This window comes from Dermacentor andersoni, chromosome 6 (assembly GCF_023375885.2).
Source record: "Dermacentor andersoni chromosome 6, qqDerAnde1_hic_scaffold, whole genome shotgun sequence".
NCBI classification, from domain to species: Eukaryota; Metazoa; Arthropoda; class Arachnida; order Ixodida; family Ixodidae; genus Dermacentor; species Dermacentor andersoni.
In genome coordinates this window covers 100,900,247-100,927,569 of record NC_092819.1, presented here as the reverse complement: position 1 = coordinate 100,927,569, position 27,323 = coordinate 100,900,247, and the positions used below count along the sequence as shown (strand labels likewise).

Genomic DNA, 27,323 nt, shown 5'->3' with positions numbered 1-27,323 from the left:
TCAGCAGAGTGCCACAGCCCCACCACTCTCAACAGAGGTCAACAGCTTCGCCCTGTCAGGCATGTCAACCATGGAGGCTGACATGTTACACAACGCCGGGTCGACACCTGCTACTACTGGTGACGGTCAGAAAGTTTGATTCCTATACTCATGGACAACTTTCTGTGGCTGTGAAGGGAAAGCTACGGAGCCAAAGCGTGCACAAGCTTCTGAAGAAAGCCCTGCATTTCAATCCACGATAGTTTAGGCTGGGGAAAAGAAAACAAACGCTTTAGTACCAACAGTTAAATATGACGAAAAACACCACCGATGGTAAAGGTTTACTTATATTGCGGCTTTTCCCTTCTGTGTCTGAGCAAACACAAGAACATCGCGCATGGAAGCTGCGCCGGTTCTGCGTCTGTTCCGAGCAACCAAAAGCACTGTCAAACGCTGCCACACTACTTGGCGCAGTAACAAATTTGCAGCAGCCGCGCGACCGTAGCTTTCCCATCACTGCTACATAAAGTTGTACGAGAGTATAGTGGCTACTTGTTACTTGTTTAGTCGAACTGAAGAACAGTATGCAATTGAGGTCTAGCTTGTTTTTTATGTATATAGCTAGTTTTGGGAGCTTTCTGTGTGCATACAGGATTTATGGTGCGTGAGATTACTTCGCTGTTCGTTTTTCTGAGTTGGAATCATTTCTTGAGATAAATGTGAGTGAATGATTGAAATAACTGTATTAGGTCCAGAGAAGATGCTGGGGAGACCCCGCGCCACCCAGCTAGTCTCAAGTAGGGACCGCCAAGCCGAGCTTGACGGCCTGATCACGGGCACTCTGGATGGCCAGGGTTTGGTCAGTGAGTTCAGGGCTGCCCAAGAGATCAGCCCACCTATCCTCGCTGAAGGAGGAGCTGATGGCTTCACACTCCCACAGCACATGATATAATGTTGCCCTTAGTCCACAGGCAGGGCAGTCCGCACTGGGATACCTTTCAGGATATATTGCATGAAGAACTTTTTAGTTATGTTTGCATCGTGTCCGTATCTATTTACAGAACACCGAAATTGGTGACAGCAAGGCAGCCCCTCAATGAGGTGAGCCAGCCGAAGGGATATCCAATGAAGGAAATTCTCAGGCAATGTGGAGGACGAGGAGGGGGAGGTGTGAAGCAAACAAAAAAAGGAATGTGGCTACAGCAGCGTGCTTTAAGAGGTGATTCATGCAGGGCTAAAATTCAGATTTTTGCCAGAAATACATTTTTTTCTAATTTTCTTCATTTTGGATGCATAAACATATAAAAAAGCTCCTCGCCAAGTTTCGTAATTATCTGTGACATAGAAAACAAGAAAATTAGCCCTTTTTACCCACCCAGCGGTGGCACGTGTTTCCAGTCAAAGGCGCCTATAAATGCAGTTTTCAAGATGTGGCCGTAGAGTGGGAAAACAGCATAATGTGGAGCCAACTCGTTAATCGGAAGGCTCGCTTTTCACACTTTCTAGTGGCCTTCTGAAGAGAATGTTAAAAAAACGCTCAAGAAAAACAAAAGGCACATTTCTGGCAACGGTGAGTCTAGATTGCTTGCGAAACTGAAACTGAAGCTTGGAATGGTGGAAATACATTTTGACGTTCCATTTTACCCACTTGCGGGGCTTTCGCACCCAACCTTGTTTTTTTTACTGAAAAGACATGTCCAAACGAGAAGACACACGGGCCAAGCGACGAAAGCCAGCACCTCACGAGCATAGAAGAGTGTTGGACAACTTCAAAGCAGACAAAAAAAATATAGGAAGTTGAAACAATTGCCGCCGAGAAAAAAAAAATTAAATTATGGGATTTCACGTGCCAAAACCACTTTGTGATTATGAGGCACGCCGTAGTGGAGGACTCCGGAAATTTCGACCACCTGGGGATCTTTAACGTGCATCTAAATCTAAGTACACGGGTGTTTTCGAATTTCGCCTCCATCGAAATGCGGCCGCCATGGCCGGGATTCGATCCCGCGACCTCGTGCTCAGCAGCCCAACACCATAGCCACTGAGCAACCACGGCGGGTTGCCGCTGAGAAGTTTTGAGTTAAAGGAGAGGACCTAACCTATGCAGCAGTTCTTCCTCAGTTAAAACTTTTTGGCTATTTCACATTTTTAGGAAAACTATAGTTTTGAAAGTGCAATGACGATAACTGTTTGCAAAATCGTGTTTGAGCAGAAAATTTGTGAGGAGCTAGACAATGGACATCTTGAATTTCTAAACTGCTTCTATCAAGGAACAAGTATAGATTTATGGATTACAGTAACAACAGAAACATCAAACTTAGTTTTCAAGTGATGTGGTTTCTACAGAAGAAGGCATAAAATTGCAAGTGGCTGTTGCTATCCTGTAATACAAGGTGTCTAGAGGATATTTATTCTGAGACATGTTATCTATCTTTACATTTTTAAATTGAGTTTTCCAAGATGACATACTCATTTGCTATATGCGATATGCATAACTTTGCTTCCATTCGTGCATGGGTAATAAAATTTACTTTATGTCCTAATGACAATAAGGCAAAGCATCTGCCAAGTAAGTAAATTATCACTGAGGGTGACCATGTAAAGAGAGTATAAGACCAGTGTCACTCACCTCAGCCTGTACAATGTGCCGTTCCATTTTGGTGGACGAGAATGGAGAGACGGTGTGAGTCTTGCACTTCACTGTGTCCTCCTTCAGCAGTGTCACAACGTAGTAGCCTTGCGAGTCACCAGGTATGTACCGATACCTTGCAAAACTGTCCCTGATTTTAGGCTCGATCTCAGGTACGACCTCTTGCAAATAGACCACGTCTGGATCCAACCTGCAATGTGATGACAGCTGTGATTTCTAAAGATGTGACGACATCACCATTGTCGATTTTGGAGCCACAACGGTGAAATTGTAAATAAAACGTTTCAATTTGGTAAAGGCCCATTGTACTGCAACAAGCGTGCAATGCTTACCTATTGACTACTTGTCAGATTATTGTCAGTAATGTACCACACTGTGTGAAACCGCAGCTGGCACCCACAATATAGCGTCACAAAAGTGAGAGAGAGCCTTTTTACTTAAAAAGTACCGAAGTTTGCAGGCATAAAGTATTCGCCTACACGCTAATCTGCAAAGACAGATATGCAGCAAACAGAAAATGACGCAAAGGAAAGCATAGGGAAAATTATTTGCTGTTTTACTTGGAGTGCAGAAATGAGAAGGTAAAGGGGAATGAAAATGGATAAAAGAAAGAAACAACTTGTCGCCAGGTTGTAGGTTCAGCTCCCACCAGCTTCCTTTATTTTCAGTTGGTTCCATAATGTTGCGACTACCAATGATTCCCCTCACCCCATCATCGTTCTCTGCAAGGAAGGTCCCAGAAAAAGGGCAACACGAAAGTGAGCCTTGTGTACTGAAAAAAAATGCAAGCAGTGGTGTGGGCACTGCCAATTTTTTTACAAGAGATTCGCAGTTTGGCTTTTGGCTCCAAATTCAAGGACTGTTGGTTTTCTACCTGTTTCAACGGCTTGTAAAAGTGCTCAATTTCTTTTTTACAGTTGTAATAATATGTATGCTGGTACCCAAATGAAGTTAACAGCTGGAAGAATCTTGCAAATTTGCCTCATCCCATGGAAATGCCAGATTGATCATATGAACTAGCACGCTTCATGAAGGGGAAAAAAATTTTACCTTCTTGAAATTGTACACAAACTAAGGTTGCCAAGGTTGTAATAACAGATTTGTGTGAGTGACAATGAATTCCAGTGCAACGATAGCACACTGAAAGCACTTCTGGATACATGTAAAAGAAAGTGAGACCTGCCAGTTTTGGGATGTGGCTCTCCTGAAGGTGACCATGATTGCAGACTTCAGCATGTAGAAGATACCAATTATGTTCAGAAGCACTAATGCAACCCTTAACTCTCATTACTCAGCCTTCAATTACAATCTGAGAAAAGACAAACATTCCTAATGACACCAGGACGTAAAAGCATTCCCCACTATATGGCCGGCTACACTGCAGTACAATGCGATGACAAACTCTTACTATGTGGGACATTACTAAAGCAACTAGACCTGCCAGCATTGTGAGGGCACATCCCACTTTCGTGAGCATGGTCATACTAGTATGTCTACAATAGCGATGTTTTGTCAGGGTGAGGGATAGAGTAATGTAATGGTTCATTTGGCTTGACTTGATTCGATTTTGATTGATTGATTTCATAACCAGCGATTTTGGTGACAACATAGGCCATGTGAATGAACATGCTGACCTATGTACTGTATCGAACGGACACTCACCAAGAGAGGGTACTAGGTGTCTTACATGCCTCATGTCCCGTATTTCTGGGAATGAACAACCCGGCGCCACATTCCATTTTTGTGGCCCTGGCAAGAGCAACCAACAGCGAGAGCAAATACACACTACTGTTGCTCCATGAGAGAAATAAGAATCTCGTGCCCACACAAGCACCTGTACAAGCATGGCATTCTACATATGATCATGAAGAAGTGAACTTGATTGTTGTAGGTCTTTAATCTGGCCAAGGAGCATTGAAAACAGAGCAGTAGTAACTGCTGCTGCATGATATGAGGTGCGCATATTAAGCAGCAGCCATCAAAAATGGCATTCATCTTCCGCAAGCAGCAGAACGTATCAAATATATTTTTCTTGCTTCCCAAGTCTGCGACAATGTTCCTGCCTACATCACTTTCATAACAGATCCCCTTCAATTCAAGTCCACCATCAAAGAACATTTAAAATGTAACCCACGACTGCTGTACTCAAACCTATCCCCCTCAAGTAATGCCTCACATCAAATCATTTGAGGCATAATGAATGAATGAATGAATGAATGAATGAATGAATGAATGAAACTAAATATTGTAGAGACACCTGACTCTTGCATTCCCCGATATTCATTTCCTCCGTATGACACACATGCCATGGTGGGAGAGCAGTGAGAGGAAGTCGCTCTCATTCTTTATCTAGGGGATGTCGGCCTGTGTAGTCGTGTCATGGAGATGAACCACACACTCATCAGTACGCTTTGTGGGACTATTCCATGGACGCTTCCTGCTCAGCTTCGAAGCGCAACACTGGCATGGGCAAACATTTGCTTGGTAGCCTTATGTGGAAAGTCAAACATGCTCATATCCTCAACCTGTCTTATCGAGGAGCTATTCCTTGTACCTAGGCTAGGGCCAGTATGATACGAGCCCTGTTCCTTTCATTCTAGTCTATTCCTTCCTTATGATCCACTGACTGCAAGCGGCCAATTGCAGTGATAGTGCGGGCTCAGTGCTCTTCGAACAACCCACGAAGCAAGAAAAAAGGCATCGGAGCAGCATTGTTACACTATCCCAGCTTAGTGAGCATCACTGTATCTAATGAGCAATAAATGTCCTTTTTTTTTGAATGTCTGCACTCTTGTGTTCTTGTTTTCTTTGTTTCCAAGAGCTTTTCAATGCTAAAACTTAGCTTGGGATGGCCATTATAAGTAATCTGAGATGGCCAACATGATATATTAAAAAGAGAGACAGTCAATATAATCACAAAAATGTGGGGGGATGAACCTGCCAGAAGCAGAAAAAGGCAGTAAGGGCAGTCAAGTATTTTTCAGAAGTATTGAAGAAAATGACAGATGCTCTGAATGTCAACTTGTAGGAGAGAGCTTAGTGGTGACGTCAGACTATGGCAACTCAACCCATTTAAGCACCCAGAGCCTAGTGGCATGTAGCAGAATTATTGACTGCTCTCTCAACTACACTGGACAAGCTAACTCTGGACAAGCCCAGCTTGTCCATGCAGAGCAGTCCTGAAACCCTTTTGAAAAACCTTAGCTTATTTCCAAAACACCTAAAGGGGCTGTGAACCACATTTTATTGAAGTGGAGAAAGGCTTCTGAAGTGAAAATAGGCTACTTCAGAAATAATTTGCCACAAAAAGTACTTCAATGCATTCAGCAGAAGTGGAGTTATTGGCAATCAAACACGGCCTCCGATGTGCTCTTGTTCCTACTTGAATGCCTTGTACTGCGAAGGCTATGGCACAATGGGGCATGCTCACAACACTCTTCCTTCTAAATTTCACCGTGGCGCACAGTTCAAATTTCATTTGGATGTTAATGTAGACGCCACAACTTCCGCCTTTGATGCCTACGATGCGCTAAACATAATCCAAATGCACTTGTCCTCAGCGAGCCGCAGTGCGCTTAGCCAGTGTGGTTTGCCCATTTGCACTTTGTGCTCAAATGTTCTATTTTTCCATAAGGAAAGCAAAACAAATTTGAGCCCACAATAGCATTCTGCATAAAATATCACCTCGGATAGTGCCCAATGAACGAGTCTGCTTTGTCTAATATAAAAGATATAGTTTTCACTAAATTGAACTTCCATGACAAAATGAATATTCAGAGAAATGGCTTCAAAAGCAGAAGTATGCCAGTTTATTCTCATTGCAGGTATGGTTACTAGAATTTCCCTGGAACATACATGAGGCCTTCTTGTGTTCCACATTCTTCTGTGAGAATGGCTTTGAGCTTCTGCTTCTTTCTGGCTACTTTCCCACTTGTTGCCCCGTATGCTCTTCCTATGGATGGGCACTCGTTGAGGCTCTTTCCCAAATGACATGCTGTATGCATGCCACAAACAGTGCACAAGTCACTAAGCACTTCCTGAATCCCTTGTAGAAACATGCAGTGTTTCACATTAGAAAGAAAAAGAAAAAGAAGTATGGGAGTTGCAAGCACTGGTGGCGAGATAGAAGCTTTTTCGAAATAAACACAGGAAGAACTGCCTTTCCTCTAGTTAAAGAGCCTCGTCTGCCTTCTAAAATGAAGCCTGCTCTTCTAATAAGAAAGTCTTCACCTTTACATCTGGTGCCGAAAGTCAGGAACGAACTAGGGGCTTTTAGACAGGAGCATTTCTTAGGGGTGGAGAGCAAGAAAGAGGCCTTGAATTTTAATGTGGCCTCACGAAAAGCACTGCGCAAAAAGGCATATGTGACCCTATCTCACTGAGTACTGACCATCATGTTACCAAGCTTATCACCACACATCTGAATCAACAGCAAGTGTGTGCAAGATTGAAACAAAAACACCGCCTTGAAAATACTGACACGTGGACTTGTTTATCTTTTTCGGGTGAGTGCTTTTCACCATCTAACAAATGTTATCGCTCAGCACGGGATGTGCCTGCATGTATTCGAAGTTTCTGCAATGTTATCAATTGTTCTATCTGCTGTCCATTGTCACCGAACCTTGTGCAATCCGATTGCACGTATGCGCGATGCGAATGGTGTATAATTTTCTGCAAGACACGCGGGCACCAGTGTTTACTCTGGAACATTCGATGGTTCGTGTATAAAAGCCAACGCGCTTGACCGGTAGATCAGATTTTGCCGAGTGCTGACTGTGTTCGCTGCTATCGTTGTGCTTTAAGTGTAGCCTGTTTTTGTGAGCACAGGTTTGCCCAATAATAGTTAGTTTCGTCTTTCACAGTATTGCTACCGTGTTCTTTAACGTCACTACCATGTGACAATATAAGGTGCTGCAGGAAACAGGTGTACCCATTGTCTCTTTGCTTTCAAGCAAGCATTAATGACACTTCAAGGCAACACAGGTTACAAAAGTGACACCACAGCAACAAGCACACCCACTTTCAAGTTATGTCTCATACATCCTTGCCCTTTTTTGCCCTGGCCTTCTGCAGACCAAAATGACACTTTCAATGAACTGTAAATGTACCTTGTCATTATGCGGAGATGTGCATGTAGACCATCCATTGTTATCATTCGTGTTGCATGGAACAGTATGTATTTATAGTGGTACGTGAACAACTTATTAACTTGTAAGGGTATAGGGGTGAGCACACAGGAAACTATCGTAGCCTCTGTAAATAAAATTGTAAATTTAGCAGTCTCATGAACCACAAAAGTTCTGAAATTTAAGAAATGCACCCATGGCACATCTCGGCCCAGGATAGTGTTTTGCATTTGGAAGAAAGAAAAATGAAGGAAGTATGGGAGGAGTGAGTGCTGGTAGTGAGCTAGTAGATTCTTCTTTAGAATAAACACCAGCAAGATGTGCTGTATCTCTTGTCTGAGGGCACTGCTTGTACGCTACAACAAAGCCTGCTCTTCTAATAGGAAGGCCTTCACCTTTACAAATCTGGCCCAAAAGCTTTCACCTGAGCGTTCACCTGAGCTTTGTGTCACCTGACCACAGTGTCACCTGACCACGTGGCTGCGCCACTGTGTACTTTGTAGCTTTTGACTTAATTAATCAGCAGGGTGTCTACCAAGTTCACATTTCCAAATTCCCTGAGTTTTCCAGGTTTTCCCTGAGTGCCCTTGCAAATTTCCCTGAGTGACGCAGAACTTTCTTTTATGTCAAGACAGGCTCACACAATGTCGCCCCATGCTGTCACTCTCACAAAAAAACTACTTAATACAGTCTGAATAGTAAGGAGTAGTGTTCATGTTGCTAAAAAAGACAACAGAAGGGAGGGGTTAGTAAAACGCACAGCAAATTAAATAGTTTCGGAAAAAATGGTAAAGCCCATTGCAAATCCAGTTGAACATTTTCAAATAAGAATAAAAAGAGATGCGTACAGAAGCAAATATTTTCGAATATGAGCTACTTCTATCAGATGATAGCAAGCTCATTGGTATGAGGCCTGAACTTTATCACAAGTGAGATTCTCTCTCAGCAGCTGGAAAGTCAACCTCAACTGTCCTGACATACTTTGCGCACAACGCCTCAGTGTTGCCTTTCACTGCTTTAAAGAGTTTATTTTGGTTTTGATGAGGGAAATATGCATGTCGATGCCAGCCCACACTTCGTTTTCTGAGCTCAAGCTCCTTCAAAGAAGCAGTGGCATGCTTCCTTTTCTGTTCATTCCTCAATGCATAGGTCCTTTCTGTTCTCATCCTCCTTCCGCCACGCTTCTGCCCCAGGGACCATTTGAAGCACCCTTTTGGTAAGTTGTACAGTCAACGTCCTTCCGTAACACTATGGTTATTGCTTCAAACTATTCCTAGAGCAGTACAAAAACAGGCGTTTTCAACAGGAGATGACGTGTGTTCAATACATTCACTGTCCCCTAAGCTTTTCGAAGACACATGCTGCCACTAAAGGAAATGCCATTGGGATTGTTATAGAGGCCAGGTGCATGTGTACTGACTGTACAAGTTCAAATTATCCAGCGAAGGCCAATTTTAGGATCGGAATAATGAAAGTTAGGGCCCATAGAAATGTATGGGCGCTGACCAAAACCTTCGGCTGGGATGAAATTATAACCAAAAAATCGACTTAGCCGGAGTTGAATTAACGGAAGTCTACTGTACACTGTGTGACTGGTAAATCAAAGCTGCTGCACTTGACTGATAAAATTAGTGTGAAATATAGACAAACAATCAACATGGCCATAAAGTGGCTGAGCACACAAGTGTAGTTGGTGCATTGAATGCTGTGTTGAATTTTGTGCATTTATGGGCGCCTTACAGCCAGAACTGTACATCCAGGCACACTGCTTGCTTAGTAGTGGCACACAGCTTTAAGTTGACACGTCAAGTTTCAGTGAACACACAAGCATGTGATGATGTAGGCAACCAGGTAGTACTAGAGCCTACAGTGTCACCTGACAGCAGCAAAGGGTAATGAGCTTTATGCAAGTACTCTATAACCACGCAGGTGTGAAAGAAATCTTTTTGGAACCTTGAATAGATGAAACCGAAACTGCAACGAAACTCAAAAAGTGCTTTATGACCACAAATTGCAGTTTTTCGCTTTGTGTCCCCCCTCAACGTCACAAAGCAACACATGGGCTGTGGTAGACTGCACAGCGAAGGGTTCCAGATCAGTATCAACCACCTGGGGTCCTCTCATATACAGCTAAATCTAAGCACACAATCATTATTGTATTCCATCCTTACTGGAATGCCACAACCACTGAGCCGACACAAATCAGGTTAATTTCAGGTTCAGGTGTTGCAAAAATAAAAAGTGGTTAATATATTAGTTAAAACCACAATTTTGTGCTGACATCTGAACACATACACCGCATGAAAATAACGAGTGCCCAAGAGAGCCACTTCGTCCACACACGAGAGCTCTGCAGCTTGTCTAATAGATAACCACGTTTTTCACACTGTGAAAAATGAAAAAGTAATGCTTCCAACATCACCAACAACTACCACCAGCACCAGCACGATGCTCGATGCTCAGGAGCTCAGACCTTCTACATCAACCGTGAGGCTCGGTCTACCCGTCCCGACGTGGGAGCGGCCGGCTGCACTATCGCCTTGAGCGGTAGCTTACCTCAGGACCTAAATAAAGTTCTCCCTTTCTTCCTCCCTGCTTCCCTTCCTCCGTCTGTTCGTCTGCTGTACATTTCCTTGTCATGATCAGGGTCCCCTTTGAATAATTTACTTAGATAAATGTACTCCTGCACATAGTCTAGATACTGACTGGTGATCACGTATTATTGTTCCCTTGCTAGGCTACTGAACATCACCTATGTCTTCTGCATAATAATCTTCTACCCCACTGTTGCACTTTCTCTGTTAAGGTCCTCAATCATTTGTTATAATTTGTCCCCAGTGTTGCTGAACAGGACAATGCCATCTGAAAACCGAAGGCTGCTGAGATATTCGCCATTGACCAGACTCCTAAGCTTTCACAGTCTAACAGCTTGAATACTTCATCTAAGCATGCAATGAATAGCAGTGGAGAGATTGTGTTTCCTTGCCTGACCCTTTTCTTGATATATAATTTTCTACTTTTTTTGTTAAGAAGTAAGGTGGCTGTGGAATCTTTGTAAATATTTGCAAAGATATTCACATATGCCTAGTGTACTCCATCATGTGGTGCCTCCATGACTGCTGGTATCTCCACTGAATAAAATGCCTTTTCATAATCCATAGAAGCCATACAGAGCAGTTTACTGTTCTCCACAGATTTCTCAATTACCTGACTGACGACATAGATGTGAACCATGTACAACATCCCTTCCTGAAGCCAGCCCATTCTCTTGGTTGACTGAAGTCGAGCATTGCTCCAATTCTGTTGTAAATTATCTTGGTGAACATTTTATACAATACTGAAAGCAAGTTAATGGACCTATAATTCTTCAATTCTTTAACATCTCCCTTCTTATGGATTAGTGTAACGTAGGCATTCTTTTAGTTCTCTGATACACTTGAAGTCGTGAAGCACTGCATATCAAGAGCTGCAGATTTTCCAAGCATAACATCTCCTCCATCCGTGATTAAATTGACTGTTATTCCATCTTCTCCTGCTGCCTTCTCGGGACATGTCTTGCAAGGCACTTCTAACTGCATCACTGGTTATAGACGGAGCCTCTATATCTTATTCATCACTACTTCCAATGAAGGTTGTGTGGCTGCTCTGGGTAGTGTACAGGTGAGTGAAGAATTCTTCAGCAGCTTTTACTACATGATCCATATCGCTGATGACATTACCCTGCTCATCTTTCACAGCATACATCTTGTGCTGTCCATGCCAAGTTTTCTTCTCACTGATTATATGCTGTGGCCATTCTTTACTGCTTCCTCAATCTTTCTAACATCATAATGTTGGATATCACTTACTTACTTATTGGTTATTAGCTTTGACAGTTCTACAAATTGTATCTGAATTTTTGAGTTCGATACTTTCGTGCTTTGTTGCTTCTTTATTAGGTCCTTTGCTACATAGGAGAGCTTAAGTTGTCCGGGTTCCTTACCTCCCACTTCCAATTGCTGCTTCTGAAATCAGCCTAGTTACAGTTTTGTTCATTACCTTCATGTTATCACCTTCTTGTTTTAAAGCTGCATATTTGCCTGTGACCACCAGCCTGAATTTATCAGCTTTTACCCTTACTACATCTGGGCTGGTCTGTTTCTTCTCGACTAATTTTGCTCTTTCTCTCTTCAAATTGAGAACAATCATAGACTTCCGTAAGCTATGATCCCTTTGCTTCCGTAAGCTACGAGCCCTTTGTCACACCTAACACTTCTACACATCAACTATAGAAGGAAAGAAAAAAGAAGACATTTCTTGTGACTCTGATTGGCTAACACTTGTGCTTCCCTTCCAAAGATACATACTACCAACAACACATAATTTCATGTTCTGGCACAACATATCACAAGGTTAATGTCAAATAAAGGAAACAGTGAAACATATCAATGTTGTAAAAGTAAGTTACCTCAAGATTTGATCACAAACAGCTCTGATTCGCTGATGCAGGTATTGCTGGTTCAGTCCATCAACATTCCAGCTAACCAGTGTCATCATTTCACATCTTGCTTGAGGTGCCTGAGCTGGTACTTCTGCAGCAACCGATGAGGGTATGCTCACGCGTCTCCTGAAACACAAATAGAAATGGTTCCCATGAATAGTTTTAGTCTATAAAAAAAGTGCCATCTAAAACAAGAGTCAGTCATTTTTATCGTACTATGCTACAGCCAAATGAGCTAATGAACTGCAGCAAGCTTGAAAAATTTGTTGTGTATACAGTGCATACATATAGCCGGACCTGTCAACCATGGAATTTGAATACTGGTACGGTGGAAGGCAAACAATAGCGAAATGCATTGAAAAATACAAAACAGAGCTCGATTGTTTATTATATTATGTTTAGTGTTTAATACAGATACGCAGACTTTGAACTCAAGGAATAGGAACCACTTCAAGGCCATACCGGCTGGCAACATTCTTGTTGCCAGCCGAAGAATGTTGCCAGCGGGTATGGCGTGAAGTGGTTTTCAGCGCTCCTAACAAGGTACAAAAACTGTGCCAAGCTATTTCCGATAAGTTAGACAATAGGGTAAAAAAATGCAGCTGCGGCCTGAAAGATGATCAAAAATTCACAAAATGGAGAACAGGTGTTGTGTACCGGCTTCCGTTGACCTGTGGCAACATGTACATAGGACAAACCGGTCGGTGCATAAACACCCGTCTAAAAGAACATGAACGTTCTCTCGGTAAAGAAAACCATTCGCACTTGTTGAACCACTGTAATCTATGTCATTGTGATCCAGTATTTTTTAACACTGACATTTTGTTTTCAGATAAAAATAAACTAACACGTGAAATCACAGAAGCATTTCATATCAAAAAGTGCGCTGAAAAATGCATAAGCCAACCATCGGTTGTAATCACTGAAAATGAATTTGCTGTTTTAAATACTGGTTGAACTTTTTTAATCTGCTTTTAATCTGTTTCTGTTTATACTGACAACTCTTGTTGCACCTCATTCTGGCCCGTTGGTTTCAAAATCTGGCCTGATTTGGGCCATTTGCGCTTGAGCCGTAACAAGCCATGGTCCAATTCTCAGTTATTGCGAAGATATCACTCACACAGAGCTTATTTCATTCAAATAGCTTTATTGGCTGCCCTGAGATTTGGTGGGGTGGGCCTGGACCACGCCTAGGTTTTGGCCACGGGTTGTTGGCCCTTGGCAGCGTCCTCAGCTCACTAGACAGCCCAGAATTGGTGCTGCAGGTCAGAGCTTAGCAATGCAGACTCCCAATGCACATGGAGGCTGTCGCTGTTGATTGGGTGCATCACCATTATTGTGTATTATACCCGTACATTCCCATAGGATATGCTCTGAGGTGGCTCTAGAATCACAATGTCTGCACTTGTCGGTCGTGTGTAAGTCTGGGTGTATTAGATGCATGATAGCTGGACTTGGATAGGATCTGGTTTGTAACTGCTGCCATTCGATAGACTGATTTTTGCTTAATTTTGGGTGCGGCAGCAGGAACGTGTGCCTCTGCAATCAGTGTGTCTACCAAGTTGACATTTTCAATTTCCCCGAGTTTTTATGTTTTTCCCGAGTGCCTGTGCAAAATTCCCTGTGTGATACAAAAGTTTGCTTTACGTCAAGACATGCCGACATGGATGTTGTCACTTTCTAGCAAGCATGTCAAAAAATAAAAAAACTAATTAATCCAGTTTGAATAATAACGAGTAGTGTTCATTTTATTAAAAATAGAAAACTGAAGGGAGGGGTGAGTAAAATGCACAGTGAATAAAATATCTTTGAAAAGGGAAAATTGTAAAGCCCATTACAAATTGAGTCGAACATTTTCAAATACGAATAAAAAGAGATGCATACGGAAGCGAATATTTTCGAAAATGGGCCATTTCTATCAACTGACAACAAGCTCATTGGTATTAGGCTTGAACTTTGTTACAAGTGAGATTCTCTCAGCAGTTGGAAAGTCCGCCTCAACTGTCTTGACATACTATCAAGCCTGCGCACACTCCTTCAGTGTTGCAAGTTACTGCTTGAAAGAGTTTATTTTGGTTTGGATGAGGGTCATCTGCATCATGGTGTCAGCCAACACATTGCTTTTTCAGCTCAAGCTCCTTCAAAGAAGACCCGGCACAGTTCCTTTCCCGATAATTCCTCAATGCGACGGTCCTTTCTGTTCTCGCCCTCGTTCCGCCGTGCGTTCGCCCCACAGACCATCTGAAGCATCCTCTTGGTCAGTTGTACAGTCAACGTCCAATTTTTCGCACTCACTAGGGCCCGCGAAAACGTCCAAAAGGATGAGTGCATGTCTTTTACTGCCCTTAAGGGCTCAAATCGCCAAAGGCACGTCCGAAAAGGCTCTGAAGGCCTGTCAGTACACTTATTAGGCATATAGGTGCTTGTACTGTGACAGAACACGGCGGGTGCACGCTTGTATGATTAAGGAATACGCACTGTGTCCCGTGACAACTACACCTTCCCACGCTTGTTAAGCTTCACCGCACTACTTCACATGTGCTTCACCGCGTAACCTTTCGGTGCTGAGGCGAAGCTGCCTTTCGGGAACCGGCATTATGCAACGCGCTGTACTTTCTAAGCTTTGAAGCCAATCGCGATTACAGAGGCGGAGTCGGTGTCATTGCTGACAGCGGCAAATTCTTTCAATGAGAAACACGGCATGGAATGGTAAGAACCTTAATAGCAAACGTGAAAGCAGCTAGGCCTCGCGTTGCAGCGGTGGTGGCCACAGCTGCCAGCGCATCTGTGTGCGAGAGCGCCGGTGGTTCGAGGCGGCGAGATAATCAAAACGGAGGTACTGGCTTTGAGTAATGCCGTTTCGGACCTGCAGTTGCGGCAAAATGTCTGGAAAATCGTTCGGCGAAGAGTTCTTGAGTCCGAAATTTCAAGACGTTCTTATACATTTGACTATATGGGGTACGCGTTGGCGCCGCGAAGCCGTTCGCATTATCGGGCATGTCCCAAAAATCAGGCGTCAGGAAAATCGGTCGCTGACTGTGCGCTGGCAACTCCTCCAGCCGACGACACGGCGTCAAAGACAATTAGTTAGGATTCCTCTCTTTTACTCGAGCCAGCATTAGGGCGACTTTCGTTCCCTTTCAATAAAATGACACCTAATATTCCCTGATAGAAGTCCAAATACCCCGATATTTCACTGAGTATTTCCAGACTATTCAAAATCCCTGAGAATTAACGGTTTTCCCGGTTGGTAGACACCCTGGCTATCTATTTGCTAGAGAAAAATTTGACTGGGTCAGGTTTCCCACTGGTGTTGTTGCTGATAAATTACCAGGTAAAAGAAGGATAATTACATCCTCTGCTCAGTAAACTGTAACCGCATACTGCTACAGCATTACTGTAACGTATGAACGTCGGTGCCACATTTGCCAAATTGCTGCATGGCAACGTAATGCATATACACTGAACGCTCATTAAGACGAACTCAGTTCCTAAGACAATCTGTGTATTGTCTTAAATAAATCAATAAAGAAAGAAAGAAAGTTAAGGCAAATTCTCGCACATATTGAACAGCATGCTAACGTTTGTTTGGTTTTTGAGAGACTCAATTAAAAATATCCGCTTAAGACGAATCGCCTCAGACCGTTAAGATGAACATTCGGAGTAACCACCATTACTACCGATCCTGGAGCGTAAGGTGCCTCAATGCGCCGTGCCAGGGAGTGGGCACTTCGAGGCCCCCTACTGGAGGCATGTGGCATACATTGCCCGTGGACAGAGGTGGAAATAAGGGGGAAACCAAAAAGTTACAGTGATGTTTAACTTCACGAATGCGGGTGGCCCGCAAGCGTACAGATGCTATAGCGCACATGAAGCTATCGGCCATCGGTGCACCTAAATGCCTACACTTTCTGCATCACAGATTGTATTCAAAACAGGGCTCGCGTGGCTGCGCCATACGCAGCAGCCGCCAGAGTAAAACACCCCCTTGTAAACATTAACTTACTAACTAAATTAACACACATGGTGTCAGTACGCACAGGCAATTATAAACACATCACTCTCTATGATCGCAGACGCTCGCTGTCAAAATGCTGGCACGAGGAATCGCAGCAGCAGCAGCGAGCAAAGTGACCTTCTTGCTGTCTATTGCTTCAACACAACGTGACCAGCGAGAACACAGTGCATGCAAAGCTATGAGCCATTGGCCTGTACCACAAACAAAACCTGAAGCAACTGCTAGAGGATTTCAACCCGTTGCGCCTCCACGTACCTTCCTCCTCCGCAACATTTCTGCTTCCCCACTTCGTTCAACATCACCTAGACTTTCCTCTAGGTGGCATTGCTGTGCTGCGCACCCTCAGCATGCTTTTAATGTCATTTTTCCCTCATTGTAAGTCTACTTCCTTTACCGTTTTGAAGTAAGGTATCTGGATGCACCTGGTCATGTTGCCTATTATTCTTCTGATAAGACAAACAAATTTTCATGGTCCCTTCAAGTTCACCTTAAAGGGAGTCTATACATATACATAATATATATATATATATATATATATATATATATATATATATATATATATATGACCGAGAAGAAAGGGAAACATGGGGCCCAGTTGTCGTAAGTCACTACCACATAAAGCCAACAGACAATGACCAGGAAAGCATAGAAGAAAATTACTTCAATCAAAATACAGAAAATATAAATTGAGGTAGATGGAAGTGGATGAAAAAACAACTGGTCACAAGTAGGATATGAACCCATGTCTTGCATTGCACATGTGATGCTCTTACCAATTGAGCTACTGCGGCACCAGTTTCCCGTCCACTTTCTTGGCTGTTTATGTATTTGTGCTAGAGTTAACCCCTGGGAGTACTGTACACATAATGCGAAGACATGGGTTCGCATCCCACCTCTGGCCAACTTTTAATGTGTTAGCATTCTTGAGGTAGTTCCAGGTGCTATGCATATATCTATCTATGTTTGTATGTTCTTATCTGACTATTTTCCCACCTAGCAAGGCCACTGGGTAGTCAGTGGTGGAGTGGGTAGTGCATAGGGCTCAGACACCCTGCTTAAATGTACTCAATACTATGATAAGGACTGTCTACAAAACGACATTGGGAATCCCTAAAGGACCCAGTAGCCGGCGTCTCCTAGACCTCAGAGTGCACAACACTACAGAAGAAATCATTGAAGCACATAAGGCTGCACAACTGTGGCACCTCCCACATTCTGCTCAAGAGCACAAAATTCTACGAGCCATGAATCTCCGCCCCATTTCCAGCAAAACGGATACAATCCATATTTACAACAGCATCAGGAATAAAATTATCATTCACCCACCTCCCATGGGAGAAAACATGGGAGAAAACAATGCAGGCAAGAGGAAGGCTCGGGCCGAGGCACTCGGCCACCACCTTAGCAGCGAACCAGCTGTATATGTGGACACTGCACAGGAAAGCGCTCACACATTCACAATAGTGGCAGTCAACAATGAAGGCCAGACAGTGAGCTCACACAAAATAAGCGCAGGCTCCATTCACAAAGCTGAGGAAGCCAGCTGCAATGGAGGCTTGTGAAAAGGTGCTTTCTAACTCTGCTTCAGCAGTAAAGGAACTTTACAAAGTGCTAGATTTTGGAAATACTGGAAACATGGCAGTTTGTTTCGATGGCACTTGGATGACTAGGAGGCACCTGTTCCATATTGGTGTGGGTGCAGTAATCAAGTTGTTTTCAGGATATGTGCTAGATTTCAAGGTACTATCACACGTCTGTCTTGGCTGCAAACATGCACCACCAAAGGAAGATCCTGGGTACAGTGCCTGGAAAGAAAATCAAGTGTGCCAGAAAAATATTGATAGTAAATCCGGCCAGACGGAACCAGAGGCAGCTGTTACCCTCTTTGAGCGCTCCCTGTTGCACCATGGTTTGCGCAACGCCACAATGCTTTGCGATGGAGACAGCAGGTCTTTCCGCGCGCTCGAAGAGGCCAAAGTTTATGGTTACATAAATGTAGAGAAGGGAGACTGCATTAACCATGTGCAAAGCAGATGGGCACTGCTCTTCGCAACCTCATCCACAAACACAAAACAGAGCATGGTGAGAGTGAGTGGCAAAGGTCGACTGACAGGTGACCTGATTACAAAGCTCACTGATTATTACGGCTGGGCACTGAAGCCTAATGTGGACAACATAGACAGGGTGTCTACCAAGTTGACATTTCCAAATTCTCTGAGTTTTCCGGGTTTTCCCTGAGTGACTTTGCAAAATTCCCTGAGTGACACAGAACTATGTTTTAGGTCAAGACGGACTGAAACCACGTCGCTTGATGCTGTCACTCTCTAACAAACATGAAAAAATTAAAAAAACAAAACAACTTAATCCAGTTTGAATACTAAGGATTAGTGTTTATGTTATTCAAAAAGAGGATAGAAAGGAGGGGTTAGTAAAATGCACAGCAAATAGAATGCCTTCAAAAAAATTGCAAATCGAGTCGGACATCCTCAAACACGAATAAAAAGGAGATGCGTACAGAAGCAAATATTTTCAAATATGAGCTATTTTTATCAACTGATAGCAAGCTCAGTGGTATGAGGCCCGAACTTTGTCACAATTGAGATTCTCTCAAGAGCTCGTAAGTCAACCTCAGCTGTCCTGACATACTCTCAGCCCGCGCACGACGCCTGTGTTGTGTTTCACTGCTTTAAAAAGTTTATTTTGGTGTGGATGATGGACACCTGCGTCCCGGCATCAGCCAACACTTTTTTTTTACCCTAAGCTCCTTCAAAAGGGTGGCAGCACGCTTCCTTTCCTGTTAATTCCTCAATGCATAGGTTCTTTCTGTTCTTGTCCTCCTTCCGTCACTCGTTCGCCCCACGGATCATTTGAAGCATCTTCTTGGTCCGTTGCACAGTCCACGTCCGATTTTTCGTACTCCCTAGGGGCCGCGAAAACGTCCGAAAAAGCGGCCAGTTGGAAAAAATAAATGCATGTCATTTACTGCCCTTAGGGCTGAAACTGCCACAGGCACATTCGAAAACGCTCTGAAGGCCTGTCCTTAGTGGCCTGTCTGTACACGTATTAGGCATATCGGTGCTCATACTGTAACAGGAGATCCCGGATGCACGCGTGTATAATTAAAGGGGCACTAAAGTGAAAAAGGATTTCTTCTGCATCAGTAAATTACCGTTCTACAACACCAAAAACACCACTCTTACAATGATAAGACGTTTGGTAAGCCAGAGAAAGTGCAAGAACGAAATACGGGTGGTGACGCCTACTCAAGTTCCCGCACCTGGGGGCTGTGAAGTCTTGGATTTTGATGGCATCTTCTAGGGCCTACTAATTATATATAGCGGTACAGATGGACTACACTGTGTTCTAAAGGAACCGAATATTAAACAGGGCAAGTTTCGAAAACCTTTATTCATCCAACGCGGCCCAAATGCGAAAACATACTTTGGAATCCCCGACGTCACGCTGACGTACCGGCGCTGGGGTTCCGGCACGAAATTCAAACACTGATACTTGTACCTTCATTTTCTCATCTAATAATCAAACTATTTTTTTAAATGACTGCCTGCAGGGTTCTCAAACAATGCTTCATTAGTCTAAACTGATTTATTGTTTGGCTTTAGTGTCCCTTTAAGGAATACGTATTGTGACCCGTGACAATTGCCCCTTCCGACGCTTGTAATGCTTCACCGCAATACGTTTGCGTATGCTTCACCACGAAACATTTATGTACTGAGGCGATGCTGACTTTCAGAAACCGGTGTTATCTAACGCATTATGCTTTCCGAGCTTCGAAGCCAATTGCGAGGACCACAAAGGCGCAATCAGGGCCATTGCTGACAGCAGCGAATTCTTTCAATGAAAAACACAGCACTCAACTTGAAGAAGCTTAATAGCTAACGTCGAAGCAGCTAGGCCTAGCGCTGCCGCAGTGGTGGCTACGGCTGCCAGCGGAACTGCGTGCTAGAGAGCCGGCTCGAGGTAATCAAAACGGCAGCGGTGCTGACTTTGATTAATGACGTTTTAGACCTGCGGTCACGGAAGAAAGTCCGGAAAATCGGACGGCGAAGGGTTCTTGCGTCAGAAATTTCATACGTTCCGATACATTGACTATATGGGGTACTTGGTGGTGTCACGAAGCCGTCCAAATTATCGAGCATCCGGAAAGTCGGTCGTTGACTGTACACTGGAAACTTCTCCAGCCGACGACAGGGCGTCAAAGACGATTCATTACGATTCCTGTCTATTACTTGAGCCAGCATTACCGCGACTTTCGACCCTTTCAACAAGATTACCGCTAATTTTCCCTGATAGAGGCACAAATTCCCCGAGTTCTCCCTGAGTTTTTCCAGACTACTCAATACCCCTGAGAATTCCCGGTTTTCCCGGTGGGTAGACACCCTGATAGATGGTATGCACGAAGCACTAATGGCAACCTATCATCACATATGTTCGACTGATCAACACCCAAATCACAGCCTGTGCCCGAGTGGTGCCAACTCATGGTGCAAACAGAATGCTGCTACTGCTAGAGGAGAACCACTTCCAAAGCACCGGAGCTTGCCAGAGCATGTTAGTAAGGCACTCCTGCCTGTCTATGAATGACTTGCTGACAAAAAACTCTTGCAGCGCTGCCGCAGAGGCAAGACACAAAATGCAAACGAATCACTGCATTCTGTGATCTGGTCCCTCATGCCAAAGACCAAACATGCCTCCCTATTTGTAGTAGAAGCTGCGGTTGCAGAAGCAGTAATGAGGTACAATGTAGGGATGAAAGAAGCCTCGTCTCGTATTCTACAACAAATGAAAATACAACAAAGCAGCAAGGGCATTCAAAGAGAAGAAGAGAAAGACGGCCACCATCTCAATAGTGCAGAGTGAAAGCGGGCAGCTTCAGCTGCCTTCCTTCGTGCAGCAAAGCGGCGACACCATGAAAAGCCATGCATCGATTATTCACCTGGGGCATATTAATGTGTTAGCTATTAAATACAGCTATTTTATTGGTTGCACAACTCTTGAAAACAATGCCTTGCGTTCTTTGCGATTTTCTCAGTTTCAATTTTTCAGCCTGTGCACAATCTTCTGATCAGGTTTTCCCAGCATCCACAAGTCCAATTTTAATCATTCTTCTTTCATTTGAAACCTTAGGGCTCAGTAAGTGCCGTAAGACTACCAAATAATGCAAGGTAAAGCAATAAATTAAAATAAATAACAATTTTGATCTAAGTAATTATGCCTGTACTGCTAACATGATGTTCAAATGCTTACAACTTTTGTTGTGGAGAAGCTAGAATGACAAAACTTGTCTTATGGCACTCCTTGATTAGTGGAGGCTATAATGGTAAAGAGTACAACAAAAAATATGCAGTAAATTTTTTCAGAAACATGACAAAACAGTTTTACCAAAATGTGTCTGTTAAGAAAGAATGGTATGAGATACATTAAAATAAGCTTTGTATATATATAGAAGCCCTTCTGTGTGTAATTCACACACAAGGGCTTCTTTCCACTGAGAGACACCACGATGAGTGGGAACGCCTACGAGCCCAATGCAGGGTGGATGACATTTTGAGCAAGGAGCTTTATGATTTGCCTTTCGAGAAATAGCCCATCTTCTAGCGTATATCTGTAAGGGCTACAGCTGTACGGCACAGTATTGGACAGCAAATCAATGCAATGTTGAGTGTCCGAAAATTACCAATGTCATCTTCATAGCAAGAAAAGACGGTTTCATTCTTGGCCAGCATGTCAGCCACGACAGACTACTGTTCAGGGAAGAGCTGGCTACCTATGCTGGCTGGTGGAAATTCAGGTTGAATGGTTACAGGCACAGTAGCGCAAACTTGCGGTGGGGCAATGCTGCTTTCCAACGGTACTGTCTTCACGGCTAAAGCTTGCCAGCGAGGCTCTTCTGGTGAACATTCATGGGACAAAACGCTGAGTGGCCAGAAGCACGCTTGGCCACTCAGCTTGGTTGAAAGATCAAGCGAGCTTGCACAGCCAAAAACCAGTCATCACCTAGGATAAGGGGAATGATGTTGTTCTCCAAAGCTGCTGCCTCAACCACACCAGTTATAGGGCCAATAGTTATCTTGAGGAGGGCTGACCCAACTGGTAGCACTGTACCTCCTCCAATGACGGCAAGAGGGAAATTAGCCCATGACAAGATCACTGCAGAAGAAAGGACGGCTTTAGAAATCAGCGTTACTCTCAAGCCAGAGTCCGGATATACTTTGTGTTCTCCGATTCCTGTAACAGGTGCTGAATGAGGTCTTCCTTAGAGCCAGTGCTCTCTAACTCACATCAGACCAGTTCTTTGCGGATAAGGTAGACTACGAGACGTGACGTAGTCGTTGAGCCAAGCTCATCCCAAATGATGCACCACAAAGCTAGGCTGTGCGAACAGGAGACTAGGCAAGTGACCACTAAGCACGGGATTTAAGTTAGTCCTGGGCTAGTTGTCAACACTTGCGGCACTCTTCAAATAATGGCCATTCTTTTCTTCTGATGGAGAGTGAACACAGATGAGTGATAAATGCCAGGAATATCTTCCGGCATAAGTCTTTGGCGGCATGAGAGCATGGGTACAATGACAAATGTGGTATACTGACAGCCATTCTTGCACTGGTGTCACTGGGTGGTTTGGGCTGAAGGAAGGAAGGCTCACAATGTAGGGAAACGGTTTAACGAGGGTTAAGGTTAAACATCATTGCAAAATGCCAGCTGAACAGGCCAGTGGCTACAGCTTGAATGACATGTCCATTGCGAGGACAGCAAAACAAAACAAGGCTCTCAAAAATAGAAGCAGAAGAGATGTCAGCGTGGCTACACACTGTGCAGGACACATTGCACCATCTGCAGCAGCCCACACCAACTGGGACAAGCATATCACTCCCACTGGTGTCAAAAACAGATCAAAGTAACACACACAACATTTGTCACTTGCTGCACTGATGTTGGGGCCCGGCTGTCATGAATGGAAATTGCACAGGCGTGAGAGTCGTGCTCGCCAAGTTGATACTTGCCCATTGCCAACATGTTGTCCCACTGTCCTATTCAGGATCTAATGCGTCTGAGCAGAGGCTGCATAGTTTGTTGAGCTCACTTTCCCTTAATGAAGGGAAGTTCACGTCTTGTTTGTCTTAACACGAAGAAATGCTCAAGAAACAATGTTTTCGGCCTCTTTCACGGCCAGAATTATCACCAGAAAAACAACTGCCAGACAATGATGTCATTTTGGGAAGCTACAAAAATGTGCTGCTATCAAAAGATGGCGTATTCACCTTTGTATAATTTTTTTGTGCCATCACCTGTCATGCAACACGGAAAAAACACATCCAGTGAAGCAGAACTTGTGTTTGCAGGTTTTACTTTGGACAAGTCAAGCTTGTCCTCAGCAGGGGCAGTACAAATTTTCAATGATTAGCCTGCTTCATCCTTGATGGGGAATGAGTTAAAGTGTCCTCAAGAATGTCTTCAAAGAACATGTGCGCAGATACCTAACGTACACTGTGGCATTTCAAAGCCAACTTTGGGCAATGTGGGTGAATTCTCTGGAGGGCCTCAACAGGGACTTACCGAGTGCTTTGAAGACCATGTACTTATGACACCTGCTACGCAGTATCTGAAAAACCTTTGAATTAACAAGCACAGATAGTGGAGTAGATCTTCTTGCTGGGCGAGTTGGCTGAGATCTAATGAATACATTGTTGCATTAACAGGAAAATAAAGACTTAGGAGGGCAAGTAAGAAATGATAGGTCGAACGCTGATCGTTTCTTACTTGCCCTCCCAAGTCTTTATTTTCCTGTTAGCGCAACAATGTATTCATTAGATCTCAACCAACTCGCCCAGCAACAAGTGCTACTCAACTGCATTTCTAGTACAGTTCTCTACTATGTCTGCTTCAAAAAAAAAAAAAAATAAATAAATAAATCAGCACTCGACTTATCGTTTCTTACTTGCCCTTCTAAGTCTTTATTTTTCTGTTCGCGCAACAATGTCTTCATAGATAGTGGGGTGACTTAAGCTACAAAGTGAATGAATTTTTTGTTCGAGCTCCTTCCATCTTGTAATAGATTGTACAGAAATGGATAAATAAATAATTTCCCATTGAATAAGCGAAGCCGCTTGAATAATGTTAACCAATTTTCATATTCAGGTGGCATTAGTGTGCCAAGAAACCGTTTCTCTGCAAATTTTGTAGTGCACTGTAGAGTGAATAGATCAATTACACACATTAAAATTTCACAATGTTGACTTACATGGACGTCACTATGCCTGACAGCTGTGTGTTCCCTGGTTCTTCATCCTGCGTGGAATAGAAAGACAATTCTTACGAGCCCTAAGGAAAATGGAAATGCCATTTTGCGGTGAAGGCTGTAAGCTCGAGGCACGCGTTTAATCTGCCTGCGCATGGACCTATGATACAGGTATATCGGTTTCCTACTAGCGACACAAACTATTGTGACAATCTGCTCGCTTCTTTCCTTTAGCCTACTAGAAAATCAGTGGAGCGCTTAAGAACCACGTTATTACTAACTATCAATAGAACTTTTCACAAAAGCGTCGGGAACACTTGCTTTTTCGGACTGTGGCAGCCGCGTGGACCTTCCCCTTTCAGCTTATCTTAGTTAAATCAGTAGGTACGCGCCACAGTTCAATCAGCACAGCGGTGCCCATGAAAGGTTCTGAACCTTTCAACTATTGCTTGAAAAGTTTATTGCGACAGGAAGGCGGCAGCGCGGCGTCACTAGTGTTTCCAAAAACGAAGCGGCGCTGGACAGGAGCAAGGAGTCCCACGAGCAACAAATACGTAACGGCAGCCCGCGCTATTAAAGCTGAATAAAAAACGACAAGACAAGCTTCCAGCTAGTCACAAACGGAGTGAAGAGACGCTGTACTTCACAAACGGAAAACGCAACACGGTACTCACGGAGTCCACAATCTCCAGGACAGACGAATCATCAGCAATAGCAGATGAGTCGTCGATAAGGAATGAAGATTCATCAGCACCACCGGAACACTCAGAGTCACTATCGTGCACTTCGTACACAACGATGTCACCGGCCGGATCCTCAGGTTTTCGTTGCATAACTTCAATGATGTCTGGATCCTCGTCAGCCTCCATGACAACACCTGACAGCACTATACTAATGTTTCCACTCTAATCGCAGTGTATGTAAGTAACGGTTCAAAGATAGTAGAACGAAAGTAGAAAAGGTTTGAACTGGTGCTGTCCTATCCGCGGTCACACACAATACAAAAAACGACGGCAGATTCTCGACATGGCTCGGATCACAACTTCTTCGCGCTTGGCTTGCTGCCTCTGCTGGCAGCCAGCTTCCCCTACGAGTCGAAAATAATAATAAGGATGCCTTCCTTTAATCCAGTTCCACATATTTTAGTTATTAGACAAGTTCTTTTGCAAATTACATCATACCATTAAAAATTATGTATATCCTATGCACCATAGAGTTTCATAATAGTACACCTAGATGGAAATCTGGCGCTGCGATCGTTTATCCATCGTGGGAAACGTCGCGGTAAAGAGAGGAGCTCCAACTCTTCTCCACCTAGACTCTTGTCGTCCTCTACTGCGCTTCCCTTCTCTTGGTACCCATTCTATCACCCTAATGGTCCGGCGGCTATCTAATCTGCGCATTACATGACCTGCCCAGTGCCATTCTTTTTTCTTAATGTCAATTAGAATATCGTTTATACCCGTTTGCTCTCTGATCCAAACCGTTCTCTTTCTGTCTCTTAAAGTTATGCCTAGCAATCTTCGTTCCATCGCTCTGTGCGCGGTCCTTAACTTGTTCTCAAGCTACTTTGTTAGTGTCCAAGTTTCTGCCCCATATGTAGCACTGATAAAATGCACTGATTGTACACCTTTCTTTTCAAACCAAACTTATTCAACTTCATGACAGCTCAAGATTTTATGTTAGCTGAATTGGCAGAAATTTGATTAAAATTTGTGCCAATGGTCAACACACCCTTCTCTAGAAAAGTGAATTCCGACATGTGAACGAAATGCCCTTTGTCTCCAAGAAACCTCCAAGTTTCTGGCCCATATGTTAGCCCCATGCACATGTTTTGATCTTGTATATCTTGTTTTTATTGTACATGTCCCTCGCCTTCATCCAGGTTCCCAACATTTCGATTTCAAAAGCTTGCCTGTCACCACGTACACATACCTTGAAGGTATGTGCGTTGAAAGTATTTTCAACATCTGTTTGCTTTTCTGGCATGGAATACAACAGCCTTTTGTCTCTAAACCACTTACTTCTAAATCATTCCATTTGGTTCATTTTTCTAACCGTCTGCAGGGTTGCATTCGCATCTTTCATAATTAACTGGCCCCATTTTCTTTCTCACTTTACAAAGATATCCTGTCATGTCATGCTAATTTGGAAGGCCTTCTGTCAGCGCGGGGTATTGTCCTTGGAGACTATCAGTGCAATATTGCACGAAGAAAACTATTCTTGGATCCTTGGGTGTCCCCTTGAATGAAGGCAAACGGAACATCAGTAAATTATTGAAATTATTGTTCAGTTTGACATCATGTGAGTGCCGCATGGTTGGTATTTAACTCTGCAAGAGACTGGTCTTGCCGTCGTACCAAAAGTGTATTTCAATGGGTAGTATTCTCTTTGTTTTGACATTAGTTTATGATGCTCACAGATACGTATCTGTCAAAAATAACACCTGATACGGTCCCTTAATTTTGTGCAACATACACTAAATTTAATCAGATAAAGGTTATTTAGATTATTTACACGGTAGCGCAGAAGCACCTGGACAACGAAAGAAAAAGACGGGATACAGAGCTAACTAACAACTGGGTATTTATTGCACGAGAGCAGCTATATGTATCACCGCATAAAAGGAAATAAGAAGGAAGACACAAACAAAACAACTAAGCAAGATCAACTGACACAGGCGATTAACGCGACAATTTTTTTTTTTCCTTTCGATCGTCGTCCACGTGCTTATGCGCTACTGCGTAAATAATGCCATACCACCTAGCCCACCAGTCTGCCCTTTAGATAAAAGTTGCATCTTCTGTCTCTTG

At 43.5% G+C, this 27,323-nt stretch overlaps 1 protein-coding gene across 1 annotated transcript in view; it reads right to left on the bottom strand.

Moving 5' to 3' along the window:
- Positions 1 to 25,544, bottom strand: part of LOC126522642 (tyrosyl-DNA phosphodiesterase 2-like) — a 46,408-nt gene extending 20,864 nt beyond the window's left edge. The window contains exons 1-4 of the mRNA XM_050171401.3: positions 25,185 to 25,544; positions 24,514 to 24,560; positions 12,203 to 12,361; positions 2,609 to 2,819 (exon numbers count right to left, since the gene is read on the bottom strand). Coding sequence (XP_050027358.2) covers positions 2,609 to 2,819; positions 12,203 to 12,361; positions 24,514 to 24,560; positions 25,185 to 25,379 — 612 coding nt within the window. The 5' untranslated portion in view covers positions 25,380 to 25,544. The remainder of the gene's footprint in view (positions 1 to 2,608; positions 2,820 to 12,202; positions 12,362 to 24,513; positions 24,561 to 25,184) is intronic.
- Between the last annotated feature and the right edge of the window lie 1,779 nt (positions 25,545 to 27,323).